Raw genomic sequence first — 18,332 nt, forward strand, 5'->3', positions numbered from 1 at the left:
ACATGAGGACAAAGATAGTACTTTTTGGAGAAATGTCCTCTGGTCTGATGAAACAAAAATAGAACTGTTTGACCATTATGACCATCGTTATGTTTGGAGGAAAATGGGGGAGGCTTGCAAGCCGAAGAACACCATCTCCGCCTTGAAGCACATCATGTTGTGGGGGTGCTTTACTGCAGGAGGGACTCGTGCACTTCACAAAATAGATACCATCATGAGGAAGAGAAATTATGTGGACATATTGAAGCAACATGTCAAGACATCAGTCAGGAAGTTAAAGCTTGGTCACAAATGGGTCTTACAAATGGGTCTTCCAAATGACCCCAAGCATACTTCCAAAGTTGTGGCGAAATGGCTTAAGGACAACAAAGTCAAGGTATTGAAGCCCTGACCTCAATCCCATCGAACAATTGTGGGCAGAACTGATAAAAGCGTGTGCAAGCAAGGAGGCCTACGAACCTGACTCAGTTACACCAGCTCTAGCTCTGTCAGGAATAGGCCAACATTCACCCAACTTATTGTGGAAGGCTAACTGAATGGTTTGATCCAAGTTAAACAATTTAACGGCAATGCTACCAAATACCTATTGAGTATATGTAAACTTCTGACCCACTGGGAATGTGATGAAATAAATCAGTCTCTCTACTATTATTATTTCGCATTCTTAAAATAAAGTGGTGATCCAAACTGACCGAAGGCAGGGAATTTGTACTTACATTAAATGTCAGGAATTGTGAAAAACTGAGTTTAAATGTATTTGGGTAAGGTGTATGTAAACTTCTGCCTTTGTGACATGTTTTCACTTTGACATTATGGGGTATTGTGTGTGTGTGGTGGGTCAGATTAAATAAATTAATGTTAATCTATTTTGAATTCAGGCTGTAACATAACAGAATGTGGTGAAAAGTCAAGGGGTATGAATCATTTCTGAAGGCACTGTACTTATTTTTTCAACATTAGCATCTTTATTGTTTTGGTTTGTGATATTGTTGATATCCATTCTGTCTTTCTGTTTCAGGCCCAGTCCAAACCGGTACACCCCCCACGGTTGTACAGAAATGTTCCCCAGCCACCCAGACAAGTGCACCCACACCACAGGTACTAAAACATCATCTGCCTTTTCAAATAAATAAGATATTAGACCAGCAATCAATGTCTTGTAGTACAGGTCATAATAGTAGAGACAAATGCAGTGTCTCAAGATATCTGTCTGTTTGCCGTCCTCTAGGCAGCGCTGAGTGTGAATGCCCTGGAAAGGCAGCTGCAGCAGAGGAAGGGCTCAGACCCAGTCATGGCTGGAATAATGGAGGAGGTAACTGATTAATCCAGTAGTATTTCTCTCAAACTACTGCTACTTAATAACTTTTTTATTTGATTATGAATCCTATTTATTATCATAACCACACACATTCAGTGGAGTAAACCCAAAAAGGAATCGAACCCAGCACCATGCTCCAACCAATTTACGCGATATGGGTCTTGCTATAAATAATGGGTCTAATGTTTGACGTTGGTATAAACATTTCAAAATGCTTTGAAACAACAACAACAACTTTTTTTTTAATGCAGTTCCACTTGTGTACTTGGGGGAATATATTTGCAAATTGGCCCATAATTCCACCTTTACAACATGGGCCTAGGACTATACATCCTTTAAGCAGGGTTCATACAGACAAGGACTTTTAGTGATTATTTATTTTCAAGCTCTTCATTTATATTTTCAAGGACTTCAATGTTATACAATTGTATAATTTATATAATTGTACATATAGAGCCTAATATAGACCCCCCCCAAAAAAAAAGAAAGGCATGCAAAAAGCAGGCCTTACCAATCAATGCGTTGATATTCAAATTATTATTACATTACGAAATATGTGAAAATAATGTCAACTTCACTAAATACACTGAAAGACAATATATAAATGCAACAATTTCTAAGATTTGACTGAGTTACAGTTCATATAAGGAAATCAGTAAATAGTCCTAATTTATTTATTTCAATCTATGGACTGGGAATATACAGTGCATTTGGAAAGTATTCAGATCATTGACTTTTTCCACATTTGTTACATTACAGCCTTATTATAAAATGTATTAAATAGGTTGTTTTCTTTCATCAATACCCAATAAAGATTTTTTTATTTTTTATATTAGCAAATTTATATTACATTTACATAAGTATTCAGACCCTTTTACTCAGTACTTTGTTGAAGCAGCATTTACAGCACACCTGTATTTGGGGAGTTTCTCTCATTATTTTCTGCAGATCCCCTCAAGCTCTGTCAGGTTTGGAATGGGAGCGTCTCTGCACAGCTATTTTCAGGTCTCTCCAGAGGTGTTAAATCGTGTTCAAGTCCAGGCTCTAGCTGGGGCACTCAAGGACATTCAGAGACTTGTCCCGAAGCCACTACTGCGTTGTCTTGGCTGTTTAGGGTCGTTGTCCTGACCTCCTGTCTGAGGTCCTGAGCACTCTGGAGCAGGTTTTCATCAAGGATCTCTCTGTACTTTGCTCCATTTGTCTTTCCCTCGATCCTGACTAGTCTCCCAGCCCCTGCCACAGAAAAACTTTCCCAGAGCATAATGCTGTCACCACCATGCTTCACAGTATGGATGGTGCCAGGTTTCAGACAGACGTGTTGCTTGGCATTCAGGCCAAAGAGTTCAATTTTGGTTTCATCAGACCAGAGAATCTTGTTTCTTATGGTCAGAGTCCTTTAGGTGCCTTTTGGCAAGCTCCAAGCAGGCTGTAATTTGCCTTTTACTGAGGAGTGGCTTCCGTTTGGCCACTCTACCATAAAGGCCTGAATGGTGGAGTGCTCACAGATGGTTGGTTGTCCTTCTGGATGGATCTCCCATCTCCACAGAGGAACTCTGGAGCTCTGTCAGAGTGACCATCAGGTTCTTGGTCACCTCCCTGACCAAGGCCCTTCTCCCCTGATTGCTCAGTTTGGCTGGGTGGCCAGCTCTGGGGAGAGTCTTGGTGGATCCAAACTCCTTCCATTTAAGAATGATGGAGGCCACTGTTCACTTTTCTTCAATGCTGCAGAAAGGTTTTGGTACCCTTCCCCAGATCTTTGCCTCGGTACAATTCTGTCTTGGAGCTCTACGGACAAGTCCTTTGACCTCATGGTTTGGTTTTTGCTCTGACGTGCACTGTCAACTGTGAGTCCTTATATAGATGTGTGTGTCTTTCCAAATCATGTCCAGTCAATTGAATTTACCACGGGTGGACTCCAATAAAGTTGTGGAAACATCTCAAGGATGATCAATGGAAACAGGATGCACCTGAGATCAATTTCACATCTCATAGCAAAGGGTCTGAATACTTATTTATATAAGGTATTTCTATAATTTTTCATATGTGCAAATATTTCTAAAAACCTGTTTTGGCTTTCTCATTATGTGCTATTGTATCTAGATTGAGGACATTTTTTATTTAATCAATTTTAGAATAAGGCTATAATGTAACAAAATGTGGAAAATGGAAAGAGGTCTGAATACTCTAAAGAAATGAACTGTAGATATCCATCTGTTGGTCACAGAAACCTTAACTTCTGGGTGTGGATCAGAAAACCAGTCAATATCAGGTGTGACCACTATTTGCCTTATGCAGCACGACACATCTTCTTCAAATGTACTTTATTAGGCAGTTGATTGTGCCCTGTGTAATGTTGTCAAACTCCTCTTCAATGGCTGTACTAAAGTTGCTTGATATTGGTAGGAACTAGAACACAATGTCATACACATCGATCCAGAGCATCCAAAACGAACTCAATGGGTGACATGTATGGTGGGTATGTAGGCCATGAAAGAACTGGGACATTTTCAGCATCCAGGAATTGTGTACAGATCTTTGCGACATGGGGCCGTGCATTATCATGCTAAAACATGAGGTGATGGCGGCTGATGAATGGCACGAAAATGGGCCTCAGGATCTCGTCACAGTATCTTTGTGCATTCAAATTGCCATCGATAAAATGCAGTTGTGTTCGTTGTCCGTGGCTTATGCCAGCCCATACCATAACCACACCACCACCATGGGGCACTCTATTCAGCAAACCGCTCGCTCACACGACGCCATCTGCCCAGTACACATGAAACTGGGATTCATCCGTGAAGAGCTCACTTCTTAAATGTGCCAGTGGCCATCAAAGGTGAGTATTTGCACATTGAAGTCGGATATGACGCTGAACTGCAGTCAGGTCAACACCTTGGTGAGGACGCTGATGAGCTTCCCTTACACTGTTTCTGACAGTTTGTGCAAAAAATCTTGGTTATGCAATCCCACAGTATCATCAGTTGTCTGGCTGGTCTCAGACTATCCTGCAGGTGAAGAAGCCGGATGTGGAGGTCCTGGTCTGGCGTGGTTACACGTGGTCTGAGATTGTGAGGCCAGTATTTGCCAAATTGCCTAAAATGACATTTGAGGTGATTTATGATAGAGAAATTTAAATGTAATTCTCTGGCGACAGCACTGGTAGACATTCCTGCAGGCAGCATGCCAATTGCATGCTCCCTCAACTTAAGACATCTGTGTCATTGTGTTGTGACAAAACTGCACATTTTCATAGTGGCCTTTTTATTGGCCCCAGCACAAAGTGTACCTGTGATCATGCTGTTTAATCAGCTTCTTTATATGCCACACCTGTCAGGTGGATGGATTATCTTGGCAATGGAGAAATGCTCACTAACAGGAATGTAAACAAATTTGTATTCAAAATTTGAGACCTTTTGTGCGTATGGGATATTTTATTTAATCTAATGAAACATGGGAGCAACACTATACTTGTTGCATTTTATATTGTTGTTGAGCGTAAATTGGATGCGTGGCGATTCTTCTGTAGACTATGTGGCCAACGCAGGCACACATAATAAAGCCATGACTTGCTGTAGCATTAATCTCACCATTTGAATCTCACCATTGCTGTTTTTATTATGAGAAAGTGACCAAAAACCAGGTTCCTTTTTTAATGGAAGGATTTGTATGTATGGCCAAGTTGAAGCCAACATTAATGTTGTCCTCATAATAACCACATGGTTTTACTGCAACAGAGTAGCACAACACCCTTCATATGAAGTGGCGGGAAACAAATGAAAGTGGTCACATCTCTCACAAAAACGGATAAAGAATGAAAGCAAGGACAATTATAAGGGAGCAGGAGAACTTATAAATTGGTTACAGTAATTACAAGGACTTTTCAAACACCTATCTGAGGAAATGTCTGATTTTCAAGGTTTGCCTTTTGGAGTACTTGAATTTCTGACCTCCAAGTTCAGGTAGGCTACTTCAAGCCCCTTGTATTGTTTCTAAAATGACCTGTGTAACATGGACACCAAAATGTATTTGTCATGTTATTTAATTACCATCATTTTGTGAAGAAGCCCACTAGGCAATGTAATTATATCCAAAATAATTAAGCGTTGTGTTGTGCAATAGTCTATTCTACACAATTGTGCACAGTAGACTCGTCGTCCAATCCAAGGCACAAGAACGCATGGAAACATGAACTCGTTACCTTGATGTTAAGTCTAACGAGACCTGACTGTAAATAAAGCAAACAACAGATGTTCAAGATCAGTTCATAAGGGATATTAGATCCAATGTGAATCCAGGCACAACTGTCCTCACCAGCGTAAAGAACGAGACTGCAAAATATTCTGGACATTCCTCATTAACACCTTTTTTCCAGCACTTCCAGCACTTCCAGCAGGGCTGTTGCGTTGCATGCGCTATCACATCAGCTGTTTGTCACTTGACTATCAATAAGAAAATATCTTCCTGGATAAGATGAATTTGTTTGAAAATAGCTCTCCACCAAATGCGTGTCCAACAAATATTGTGCATAATAATTGAAGAACCACGTTCATGACGGTATTGATTTAGGTTTAAGTATGAAGGTAAGGTGACTCGTTTAGAAGACACTCGTTCAATGGCTAATTTGACTGATTAATGCCTAATATAATGATAAACGACAACTTGCACTGCCATAATTGCAAGGACTGGAGAGTAATGTTTTATCACGTGATTTTAGACACATCCGTCAAGACACCAACCATGAGAAAGGGTTAAACAGCGTTTAAATCAACACTTACATTTTATTGAATGTAGCTGGCTCCCCCTTATATCTTAATGTATTGACTTAAAAAATAAAATGGCAGATTATCAACAGCTGTAAGAAGTTGTCCAGTGTAGGAAATCCTCACATGTACACGAGTTTATAGAAAGACCCATATGGTTCATCAATGTAGCTTCATGCAGGTTGTGTTCCTCTCAGATCGCCCACTTCCAGAAGGAGTTGGATGACCTGAAGGCACGCAGCCACAAGGCAGACTTCAGAGTGGGCACCACAGAGGAGATGAAGGAGCTGAGGAAGGAGTCTGAGGACTTCCACGTCTTCACCCTGGAGATCAAAGACACCACTGAGGTACAGTACGGATTTAATTTCATTTGATTAGATGTTATTATTTCATAGATAAGGCCTGCGTGAGTCAGAATATGAAGCTCTCTGTAGTTGCCATTGTTAATTAATGTACCCAGTCGTGTCATTCAATCAGCTGCATTCAGGTGGCCCATGAACTCACACCCCCCGGTGTTGCCAGGTCTATGACAACAAAATTTGCCATTTCAACTTAAGTACAGCCACCTAGACCTTGTAGGCTCTTACCATGTTTATGTGTGCTTGTTCTCCCCAGTCTCTCCACGGGGACATCAGCACTCTGAAGACCACCATGCTGGAGGGCTTTGCCGGGGCGGAGGACGCAAAGGCCCAGAGTGAGCTCAACAGACACCGGGGCTATCTGCAGCTGCTGTACAAGAAACCACTGGACCCACGCAGTGAAGACCAACTCAAGGTAAGCCTCTGGATAGATAAGGAATGGATGGTTAGATGTGTATATCGAACATCTATCATTCCTCAGGGTGGATGTGGTAAAAATGTCAAAAGCAGAACCGTCATTTATTTTTGGGTTTTCTCCCCATAACCAGGAGATCCGCAGGCTGTACCAGTATGTAAAGTTTGCTGTGGAGGATGTGAACGACGTGTTGGATCTGGAGTGGGAGAAACATCTGGAGAAGAAGAAGAAACAGAAGTGAGTGAGAATTCTCTTTCACTTCCTATGTCAATTTCCAATTGTCATTGTATGTTTCCGTTCTAACCAGTTTCCTCTGTCTCTCCCAGACACATGATTGTCCCAGAGAGGGAGGCTCTATTCACAGCCCTGGCCAACAACCTGGACATCATCAACCAGCAGAAGCAGAGGCTGGACACACTGGTCAAAGACCTCCACGCCCTGCGGCTCTACAACAAGACTGCAGCCTGGAGCACTCCTGCCCCCAGCCAGCCCTGCCATCCTGCTGCTACCACCCCCACTGAACAGGGGTATGTACATGGGTGTATACCTGAAATACAATGGGCAGATTTATTGTAGCATGAGGATCTGTTTAGAGGCAGTAAGTTTTTTTTATTTTTTATTTAAATTTTATGTCAAAATTTTCACTGGGGTATGTGTGTTGCAAAGTAGTGTTTTATTTATTTATGCATAGTGGCTTAAAAATCAATGGTCACTTATGAATTACCTCTGTGTTTACTAGTTTGGACAACGAGCTGGAGAGTTTGAGGGATGCACTCCTGAAAGCCAGTCTGGAGACCATTCCCAAGACCACCTCGACATCGCCAGGCAAAATACTTACATTTTCCAACACGTGTCACTGTTATCTATTGTGCTTGAGTGATGTAAATGTAATTTGACTCCTTCAACTTCTGCAGCCAAAATGTCTCCGATGAAGCAGTCTCAGCTGCGTAACTTTCTCTCCAAGAGGCAGACACCACCAGTCCGCTCCACCGCTCCAGGTACTCCCAACACACAGAACACTGTGACCAGTGCTGAGCAGTGAAGTATAAGTAACGTGTGGCGTTTACCCCTCCTGATTGTCCTCTATCTTTCCCCAGCCAACTTGTCCCGCTCGGCCTTCCTCTCTCCCAAATACTACGCGGACCAGGACGATGTGAGCTCCACCTCCTCCCTGTCTCAGGCTCTGGACCCAGAATACTCCCATTATTTTGCGGAGGAAGAACCAGAGCCTGCCCCCCTCCCCATGCTCCCCCTCTCTATGCCCCGCCACCCCACGGTGGTACGCACCCCCTCCATAGCCCCAGGGTTTGGGGCCATCCAGTCCACTCCCTTCAGCAAGGTGTGCCAAGGCCTGGGCCTCAGCCCCATCATGAGCCCAGGTAGGAAACTATTGAGCTTATTTGAATTTTATTTAACCAGGTTGGTCTGAGAACAACAGGTAATACTACTTCACAACAGCAAAGTTGTATGTCATTTATATTGTATGTTTTACCCTCTAGTATCAACCGTCAGGTCACAGAGAGGACAGCCAACCTTATGTCAAAGTGCTGTACTATGTGGATTTAAGAGGGCTATTCTGTAGTAGAGTAAGTCATCAAATTTTTCTCCAGTTCCAACCAATAAGATCAACATGGGAGGTGCCGACAGCACGGCACTAGCCACTAAGACGGTGAAGCACGGGGCCCCGCCTACTGAGAAGGCCACACCCGTCCCCCTCCCTGCCCAACAGGCTGCTGCTAAAGCTGCTTTCCTCAGACAAATGGCCAATCAGAAACCAGGTAGGTGGGTTGCAGTTAATGGGAAGTACATTGCATTTGTGATCGTTTTTCTGTCACTGTAACAACATACAACGTTGCCTTGAGACCTATTATGAAATGTATTGACATTGTTTATTTTCTGCTCTGCAAAGGACATGGGCTGAGGGACCTGTTTCTGTGTTGTGTGACCATGTTAGGCTATGTTACCTTAACAGTATAACGTTCTTGCTTGAAAAAAGAACAAGCTAGTAAGAAACTTTCATTGTTAATCTCGCTACAATAAAACAGTTTGAAGACCGGTAGAGCGTCTTCTGCTCACTGTCGGTTCCACTTTGAACAGTAAAACTCAATGCTATGTTCATACTCAGACACCAGGGGGAGACAAAGACCTCAGGATCAGAGGTGAACTGACAGCCTCATGACTTTACTATGCAGAATAATGGTTGACAATAGTTTAATCAATAAATTCAATTATTACATGAAATTATTTAAACAGTATGTTTAAAGTTTTAATCAATTGAGACTATTCGTCTGAATATAGTGTACATCATATCAGTCTGTTGGTAACCCAAAATAATATGACCGGTATGATTTTGAATTGATTGAATGAAAAGGTGACAAAATATGTGCGTCTGGTTGTCCCAATGTCAGTTGTAATGACAAATTGTCATTGATGTTTCTTCTTTGTGGTCAACCAGCAGTCAGTGGCTCTCTGACAGAGTCTACCCTGAAGACTGTTCCCCAGGTGGTCAACGTACAGGAGCTCAATGACAAAGGATTGCCAACGCCTGTCTCCACTGTGATCAGGTAATCCATCGTCATCAATATTACTTTCCCTCTTCATCAGGGCGTCACCTTGGGCCTAGGCTCAAGAATGCTTGGCACCTTTTCTGATTACAATTACCAAAAGGTAGAAAGGACATTAAATGAAACAAAATATTATGTAGATAAGAAATGTGTAGACAGTGAATATATTTCATTAGGAACGGGCTGAGTGGATACTATCTAATATCGTTACAATAGTTGGCTGATTCCAATCTAACCATTACTGTAAACAATAACCTACAGTCCACATAACTACTGTACACTGCAGCTTTCTTGTTTTTGTTTGTCTAATTTTAGAATTTCTGTGTGCTGCAGTGTTAGGGTCTGCTGACAGTGCTGTGACCCTCAGGGTCTGCCACAATGACTGTCTCTTTAAAAAAACAAACATGTTTTTAAAGTCACGTAAATACAAAGTCTCTCTTTGTAGTCTAATTAAGATAAGGTGTACAGTATATACTGTATTTTAGTTTGAACCATGCAGGGTCTTCTGATAGGCAAGGCTTTAAAATGAAGTTCTGCTGAGGGCCAGATTACTCTATGGTGGATGGAGAGAGGGGTTATCGCTATTTTAGCTTGGCGAGGCAAATTTACAATGACTCGCTCATGCAGAAAGAGACGGCTACACACACAAATAAGGGCAATAGAAAGAACACGGTGAGCGGGTGTGCTGTACAGACAGTGACAGGACTACACTGGTGCTGCATGAAGGGTCCATGTGTGTGGGGGATGGGCACACATGGGCAATGGACCGTGTTATAAAGTGTGTGTGTGGGTGAGTTTACGTCCTGAGGGACGAGGGCCCTTCAGCACGAGCCTATGCTGGTTGTGTATGTGGGGCTGCATACTGTACTTCATTGTACAGTGTGAGTTGTTCCCAATGATGCAGACAGAAATATTTTACAAATGATATAACACAAGGTGAAAAAATACACAATGAGTAACGATAATTTGGTTATATACACGAGGTACCAGTACTGAGTCGATGTGCAGGGGTACAAGGAAATTGAGGTAGATATGTACCTACTGTAGATAAGAATAAAGTGACTAGGCAACAGGATAATAAACAGAAACGGCAGCGTATGCGATGAGTCAAGAGTTAGTGGAAAAACAGTCAATGCAGACAGTCCAGGTAGATATTTAGTTAACTATTTAACTATGTAGCACGAAATAGTTAAATAGTTACTGCCATTGGTGATAAAAGGGCTGTTGATGACATCTGTGCATGTCATGTCAATACCAGAGTGACTAAGGGGCGCCAGGATGGACAGATGTTGGCACAGCCCTGTATAACTGTTCCCATAAAGTGACAGAGGGAGAATGTCAACGTCCCCAATGTCACAGTCAGACTGGGGGGAGAGGGGCCCTTTAATTGGTACCGTCAGCAGTTTCTGTTTTTATAATACATGTTATTGGGGGAAGGGGAAAAGGAAAGTTCATTTTATGCTTAAGTGCCGATAAGAAATAAATGCACACGTTCTGCTCTTTCTAGATAATATCTGGTATTTCAGAATGAAATTGTTTGACTGCACCAAATGTCAGTTTATTCAGAAGACCTTCCTTGCTTACAAATAGAGTTTTGAATAGTTGTTAGTCTTACATTTGAGTGTGAAATGCACTTTACCCATCATCCTTATCTAGGGAGATCCTCTTTCTCTCTTCGTCTCACCCTGGTCCCTTATTTTTCCCCATGACATCACGTTAAATCACCCATAGCTAATAGTCACCTATAACAACCGTTCTGATTACTTCTCAGACGAGTTATATGCAGGAACAGCCTGTCCTGTCTTCACTGCAGTAGTGTTGTCCTGCCCCAGCCACGGTGTGGAACTGGGGTGGACAGTATAGATGATCAGAGGCGCTGCTGCCAGCCAGATGCCAACATCCGGACAGAGAATGGGATTTGGTGTATGGGGGAAAACACAGCCGCAGCATTATAGGGTTTTCTCTCACACAACGTCTCTCTCTAACTCCTCTGTCTTTTCTGTCCTCCGCCCTCCCATTCTTTCCCTGTCTCTCTTTCGTGTCACGTCTGTCATCTAATGGCCTTTTACACACACACAACATTACTTAAACAGAGCAGAACACCTCAAAGCATATAGCCAGCTGTAGCATCCTTCCTATTAAGATTTACTTCAATTAATTCATTTATTTTATCTGTGGGGTGGTCTTTCCATTTCTAGGCTTCAGTGGCTGTTTGATAGTTCTAGTGTGTTAGCAGCAGGAACATTGCACTGGAGAGTGTGGTCACTGGTGCCTGGCCTAGCCTGCCTGGCAGTGATGAAGCCGGCCAAGTTGTAAACCTAGGCTGATACATGGCAGTGCTTCTAAATGTCTGTTGGTGCCAGGTTACAATGCGTGTGCGTACTTATGTTTGTGCTTGACCTCTAGTACCAAGGAAACAGTAGACAACATCAGAGCGCTCTTCCATCTCTCTGAGTTAATGCATGGGTAAGGCCTGCCCATGCAACTTTGATGGAGAGATACTGAATAATTGACAGTGTGTGTTGCTGACCCAAGGCAATAGGTCCACACTGCACAGGGGGAGTGGTCAACACACAGACGCTGCTCACCAAACAGACATGTTTGTAACTATGGAAATGTTGTAGCAAAGAGAACTTGGCCCTGTTCCTAAACAACTCCTAGCCCCCACCTTTGCAGATCTGAAAGAATAAGATGGGTATAAGCAAAATGGAGGTTCCAATTGAAGACTATTTCGCTTACATCTTTCCAATTCCTGCAGTGTGTGGAGCTCTGTTGTGTCTGGTGTTTGAGTAGTTCTAAAATGTATAGCTTGCTTCACTGTTTGCTGACTACTACTACTGTTATGTAGGCTACTCCGGTTCCTGCACAGTACTGGCTGACGGGGAGAGCCTGCACTACCTCTTTCTCCCTGGAGGGGGCCCTGTTGTCAATGAGATTTCAGTGGCCATTCCTGGCCTGACTTGGGCATGCTTGAGTAAGTGGGGGCTCAAGATGACAGCATTGGTACCTCACAGTTCAAACTCATCAACGTTTGATTGAACCTGTCACAGGTTCAGCCGTTACTTTACACTACACATCCTCCTCTCTGCTAACTCACTGGCCTTAGCGGCTTACATCTGTAGTGGAAGATCTAGGATCTGTAGCGCTTCCCATTAGCTTTTTGATCACCTCTTATCTGTCAGGCCTGTTCAGTGTGCCTGTTTCTTCTTTTGTTTAGTGCTTAGGCCATTTCTTCAACACACACATTCCTTTTGTGTGTGTGCCTGTGCGTATTGATCGATGCGGGCTGCCCAAGGCCCTGTGGTGATGCGGTGCTCATACTGGTGCAGCACTGAGACGGCCGTGAGTAGAGTTGCTGATGAGCGGAGTAATCATCCCCAGCTCTGCCACCTGCTCTGTGCCCCCTCATCCAGAACTACAAGAACCACCAGACAGACACCCACATTGGAAGAACCACTAAACAAACACTTAACCCAAACATTATGCATCTATACACATACATACTCATCACCACTACCTACCTCATAGGAAACACACAGTCACTTTACCAAATACACAAACCTCCACCAGAGAGAAGATCCACTATGTCCCTAGTCAGGTTGATGTCCCCTGTACAGTAGTTCTCTGATGTGGAGTCCTAGCTTATTGGAGGTGAGTCCATCACATGAGATGAGAGCCATCAGCCCTGGTTTGTGTATGTGGGCCTCAGCCGAGAAAAACAGACCTAGGCTAGACGGCTTTATCAGGTCACTGCCTCCATCACATCTGATTCACTGCTGGCAGAGGCTAGCAATCTGAGTGCATCTTTGTCTCGCCATCCCCCACGGCACTCACTGCCCCAATCTTCCTCTCTTTTATCACCTCTCTCACAAACAGCTCCCTCTCTGTCCTTTATCTCCATCCCTCTTCATCTTTAGTTCTCCCATGCCTCTCTCCCAATCGGTCACTGTCTGCCATGCTCTCTTTCCTTCTCTGCCCTCTGCCAATGTCTTTGCCTCCCTATCTCACCCTTGCTCGTTCTCTAACCCTCTGCCCCCGTTTCTCTTTGAGGATGTAATTGATGGTCCTCACTCTCTGCTAGGCCAGGCCTTGCTCCTCTATTGTGATGCGGTTGAATATTTTGGCAGGATTCTCCCTGGGGACATTTTCCAAATTAGCCCTGCTAACAATAACGAGTCCACCACAACCAGACAGTCTGATAGGCGGCTTATTTTAGAGATGCATTCCCCTGCCAGTCGGTCCCTCAGACACAACACCGGGCCTGTATTGTGTCCATCCACGCCAGTATGGTTTTGGTTCAGTTGTCTATAGTCTGTCCGTGGCAGTGGTTGATGTTGAAGAATATTTAGTAAGGCAGTACAGGCCTATTGTTCTATGGCTTTTGTCTTCTGTATTCTATCCACTACTGTAGGTATCGTACATGGCCTTGGCTTTTGTCTTCTGTATTCTATCCACTACTGTAGGTATCGTACATGGCTTTGGCTTTTGTCTGGGATGAGACTATCCTTGGGTTATGCAGCGTGTTTGCAGATGGGGTAGTAAATTATAGGCTGATGCAAAGCGCTGATGCACACATTCAAACACCCCAATTAATCACTTGTGGCGTGAATAGCAATCACAACTCAGTTGTAAGTATGTGCATGTCTCCTCATCACTGACTTGTATTCGTTAACGTTCGGAAAGCAATTCCTGATGAAATTGAGTGGAGGAGATGAGAAATTAGGCTGTATTTGAAATGTGATGTATGCTTTTAATCCAACTCGTTGCGCACGGTTCTTTTTATTTCCTCTTTCTCCCTCTCTCAGCTCCTCAGTCCCAGCCCCGGTCGGTCAGGTTGTTCAGCAGGTTTTGGCTACAGTGGCCAACACCAACCAGGCCAAACGAGTGAGTATCAGCAACCCGTATGGCATACTCCCAACTGTCAAATCCTGTGAACTACATCACACTCCCATACCTTTAAGCCAGCTGCCTGGGTATTACTAGCTAGAGGCCTCATTTCTCCCTGCTCTAAGAAAGTCAAGTCAAGGTAAAACGTCACCAACTTGCAGTCGGAACCAACTGAATACACGTGCAAGAGATATTCAGCTACAACCGGAGGCAGATGGAAGGTCAATAGAAAGTTATTGTTTATTTATAAATACCAAGGAGTTTCATCTGTGTGCTAACAGTGGCCGAATATCTCTCCTACACCCCATCTCTAAGAACTCAGCAACTCTGTGTAGTTCCTGGAGTTCCAGTGTAGTTGGCTGACTGCTGGGCTGCGTTGTTATGGGTTAGAGTGCACAGGGCTGTGAAATGCCCCAGGTTCCTCCCATGTCCCAGCGGTGGATTGATAGAAGTGGCAACTGGGTGGGAACTGAATCATGCAGGGGAACTCTTACACACATCACACCCCATTCCGAAGCAGGTTCGAGTTTACGGGAAGACCCAAGCACTCATTAACTAAATTACATTTTGCTTTGACTTATGATAAACATGAAAGTAGATTTTGGGGATCTCTAAAATAACATGGCTTTTTTCATTTTTGGGGGTTGTTTTTCGCCGCCTTATTTTCACCCTCTTTGTTAGTAGTTATTTTTGAAGCCTTGGCAAAGAGAGACGTTTAAACTGTTGTTTTTCTTGTCAGAATTCTACTCAAGGCATACTGAAGGTGTCCGCTGAGAGTGTCTGCTCAGCTTCCCCCCAGGGTTTTGTGTTTGGTAAGTACACACTGTAAAGATGAGATGTTTTAGATGCTCATTAAAAAAAATGCTGGAAAACACCTTCCACCTAGAGTTGATGTATTTTTCCCAGGGTTTTTATATACTAGAAATCTGCAAAATATCTGAGTGAACCATTCATACATTACATCCATTTGATTACATTCCGTACGTTACATATTTGATAAGCTCTTAGTATAAAAAGGTGTACTGAACCTAATTATCATGCTTCATTTAATGCCATCTCCTCTCCCCCAGGCGGATCCCCTAAAGCTGATGCCCTAGTCTCCCTGCCCCCCTCCAGCTCAGCCCCGTCACTGGGGGAGCAGAGCAGCAAAGCCTTCTCCTTCATCGCAGCGTGAGTCTCTGGGGTCAGGGGTTAAAGAGGGACACTTCATATCAGACCTTGATTAGAAAACAGGGAAGTTGAATAAAAGAAATAGACCAATGGCTGACTGTTTTCTCATACTATATGATGCTTTTGGACAGGTCTGCCGGGGGCTTCAGTTTCTCCTCTGCGCCCCAAGGAGCTCCACCAGGTACCTTTCTCACTCATGCACAGCCATGTATGCCACACATCAGTTTTAGTAGACAGTAAAGTCAGTATTAAAGTGTGTTTAATGCCATATCAATGAAGTAATAATCTATTAAATCCATTACTCGAAAGAGTTGGGCGTAGTTTGTAAATCTGCTGTTCATTTCTCTCTTCCCAGTAAAGGACGTGACTAAATTCTCCTTCAGCAGCGCTGGTGGCAGCACAGGCAAGATGATGTTTGGCTCCTCTACCGCGGAGGAACCCTTCTCCTTCACCCCCAAATCCACCTCCCCCGCCCTGGGGGCCAACGGCTCCCCCACCCCTCTTCCCAGCATGTCTGGCGAGCCTGTGAAGCCCACCTCCATCACCCCCACCCCCAGAGTGGAGCCCCAGGCCCCCAAGGTGGTAGGAGGAGAGACCCTGGGGAGTTTCTCAGGTCTACGTGTTGGCCAGGGGGATGAAGAGAAGCCCTCAGCGGCCGCGTTTAGCTTTGGTCAGCCGGACAACGGAGCGGCGCTAGGGTTAGGCACGGGGGCAGCCCAGTTTAGTTTTGGGTTGGCCCTCCAGCAAGGGAAGCTAGCCGAGGCTGCATTTGGTGAGGCAGATTCCACACTGACAGACTTATCCAAGGCTGCATTTAAGCCTCCCGAACCACCCGCCCTGTCTGTCACTAAACCCGTGTTCTCCACATCAGCAGCCACCTCCTTCAGCAGCCTCCTAGCGGCACCCCTCTCTTCCCCCTCAACCACCCTGGAGAAGGAGCACCACAAAACCCCCACCACCCCGGCAGACTCCACTCCACCCCTAGAGCCTTCTTCCTCACAGCCCAGCCCCTCCGTCAGCCCCCCTATCGCTGAGCCTGAGGTTACTACCTCCCCAGAGTCATCAGTCACCCCCACCCCTACCATCCCTGAAAAAGCCCCAACGCCCCCAGCTCCCCCCGCCACCTCTACCACCTCTTTCCCCCCTGCCTCCATCACCCCACCAGCCCAGGCAGCCCCAAGCACCACCCCAGAGCCTGTCCATGAGTCCGCGCCTGCCCCTGAGGCCTCACCACCCGCAATCACCCCCACCCCGGAGGCCCCACCATTAGCCTACCCGGCCCCCAGCTCGGACAAACCTGGCTCCATCTTCACCCAGCCACCGGCCGTCATCGCAGTTAGCACAACTGTAGCCGTCACCAGTCTCACCCCGGTCATCAACACTGCAGCCCCCGCCTCCACCACCCCTACCAACTCCAACTCTGTATTTGGGCAGCCCGCTCCAGCCTCAGCGGCTGCCGGAGGCTTTGGTTCCACCGGCTTCGGTGCTCCCTTGCTACAGGCGCAGCAGCTGGCTTCGGGAAACCCGTATTCGGACAGACAGTAGGCGGGTTTGGCCAGCCTGCTGCTAATGTAGCCGGTGGCTTCGGTTTTGGCCAGTCTGCATTTGGGGCCAACCCCGGATTTGGACAGCCCGCAGCGGCCTCCCCTGCTGCAGTTGCCAGTACCGCTGCTAGTGGAGGTGGTTTGTTTGGAGCCCTCAGTGTCAGCAATGCAAGTGGCTTTTCCTTTGGCTCCCCCAGCGCCAGTACGGCCAGCAGTACGGTCACAGGCCTGTTTGGGCAGCCGAGCGCCACTCCGGCCTTTGGGCAGCAGAGTGCTGGGTTTGGACAAGGCTCTGCGTTTGGAAGCAACACCACCACTACATCCTCCACTGGTTTCAGCTTTGGACAGACTGCAGGTGAGTGTGTGTGAAAAGGCACTGATACTGGTTCCATCCTAGAATTCATCACCAATGTATTGTATTTTCTAAGTGGCAGACAGCTCAGTTCAGCGTCTTATTGGAATTTGGTCCGTCCCTTGGACATCACCACGAAACTGTAAGGTTGTTTTAAGCCAGTCTAGTATTTACACAGATGGCATCTCAAGCTGCCATTCTATCTCTTCTAGACTGGATTTACAATCTGTTTAGGGATCAGACAATACCTTCAATGCTTCAGGATTGGATTACCAGATTCTAGTTGATTTTGACAAATACTCTCCAAATTCCGTATTTAGGACTACTATAGTTTTTGCAATATGTTCACCTATACAAACATAGCAAAGGTAGGGAAATAGGCAATGGGGCATCCTTGACTGTCATAGCTGCGGCCAAAGTGTTTAAATGGATGTTTTCCGTCTGGGACTGAACAGCATCATTAGGTGTTTATCACGGCCATTAGGATAATGCAGCTAGGAGAGGAGCCCTCTACTCTCTGATATAGTCTCATCCAGTCCATCCATCTGGGCCTGTTAGGATCTGCTGGTACTGGCAGGCCATACTGCTCCGTATGTTCATGGGTCATAGGTACAGACACACATGATAACAGGTACAGACACACACATGATAACAGGTACAAGACACACACATGATAACAGCAAACACACACATGATAATAGCAAATTACACTACCACCAGTGGTTTTCGATGTACACATTCCATGGCACATGGTTTATGAACTTATGCGCAAAACAAAGCCGGATTCATAACTTCGAATTTTTCAATTTAAATTACAATACAAAATTCTTGCAACCAATAGAATGTTATATAAATAGGGGATACAATATTCCCAGCTCTGCAGATTTTGCTGTGAGGAGGCACAGTCATTAGATCATTTATTTTGGTACTGTCCATATGTAGCTCGTTTTTGGTCACAGGTCC

The 18,332-nt window shown here is 44.8% G+C and overlaps 1 protein-coding gene across 1 annotated transcript in view; it reads left to right on the plus strand.

Moving 5' to 3' along the window:
- LOC118387553 (nuclear pore complex protein Nup214) overlaps positions 1-18,332 on the plus strand; it is a 75,787-nt gene that overhangs the window by 24,612 nt on the left and 32,843 nt on the right. Inside the window, 17 exon segments of the mRNA XM_035776021.2 lie at positions 1,019-1,098; positions 1,229-1,312; positions 6,276-6,425; positions 6,694-6,852; positions 6,986-7,089; positions 7,179-7,379; positions 7,592-7,677; positions 7,767-7,850; positions 7,950-8,231; positions 8,463-8,630; positions 9,308-9,416; positions 14,222-14,300; positions 15,043-15,115; positions 15,374-15,473; positions 15,605-15,654; positions 15,829-16,967; positions 16,970-17,372. Of these exon segments, the coding sequence (XP_035631914.2) occupies positions 1,019-1,098; positions 1,229-1,312; positions 6,276-6,425; positions 6,694-6,852; positions 6,986-7,089; positions 7,179-7,379; positions 7,592-7,677; positions 7,767-7,850; positions 7,950-8,231; positions 8,463-8,630; positions 9,308-9,416; positions 14,222-14,300; positions 15,043-15,115; positions 15,374-15,473; positions 15,605-15,654; positions 15,829-16,967; positions 16,970-17,372 (3,351 nt within the window).

The sequence above is a fragment of the Oncorhynchus keta genome, chromosome 9 (genome assembly GCF_023373465.1).
Source record: "Oncorhynchus keta strain PuntledgeMale-10-30-2019 chromosome 9, Oket_V2, whole genome shotgun sequence".
Classification (NCBI taxonomy): Eukaryota; Metazoa; Chordata; class Actinopteri; order Salmoniformes; family Salmonidae; genus Oncorhynchus; species Oncorhynchus keta.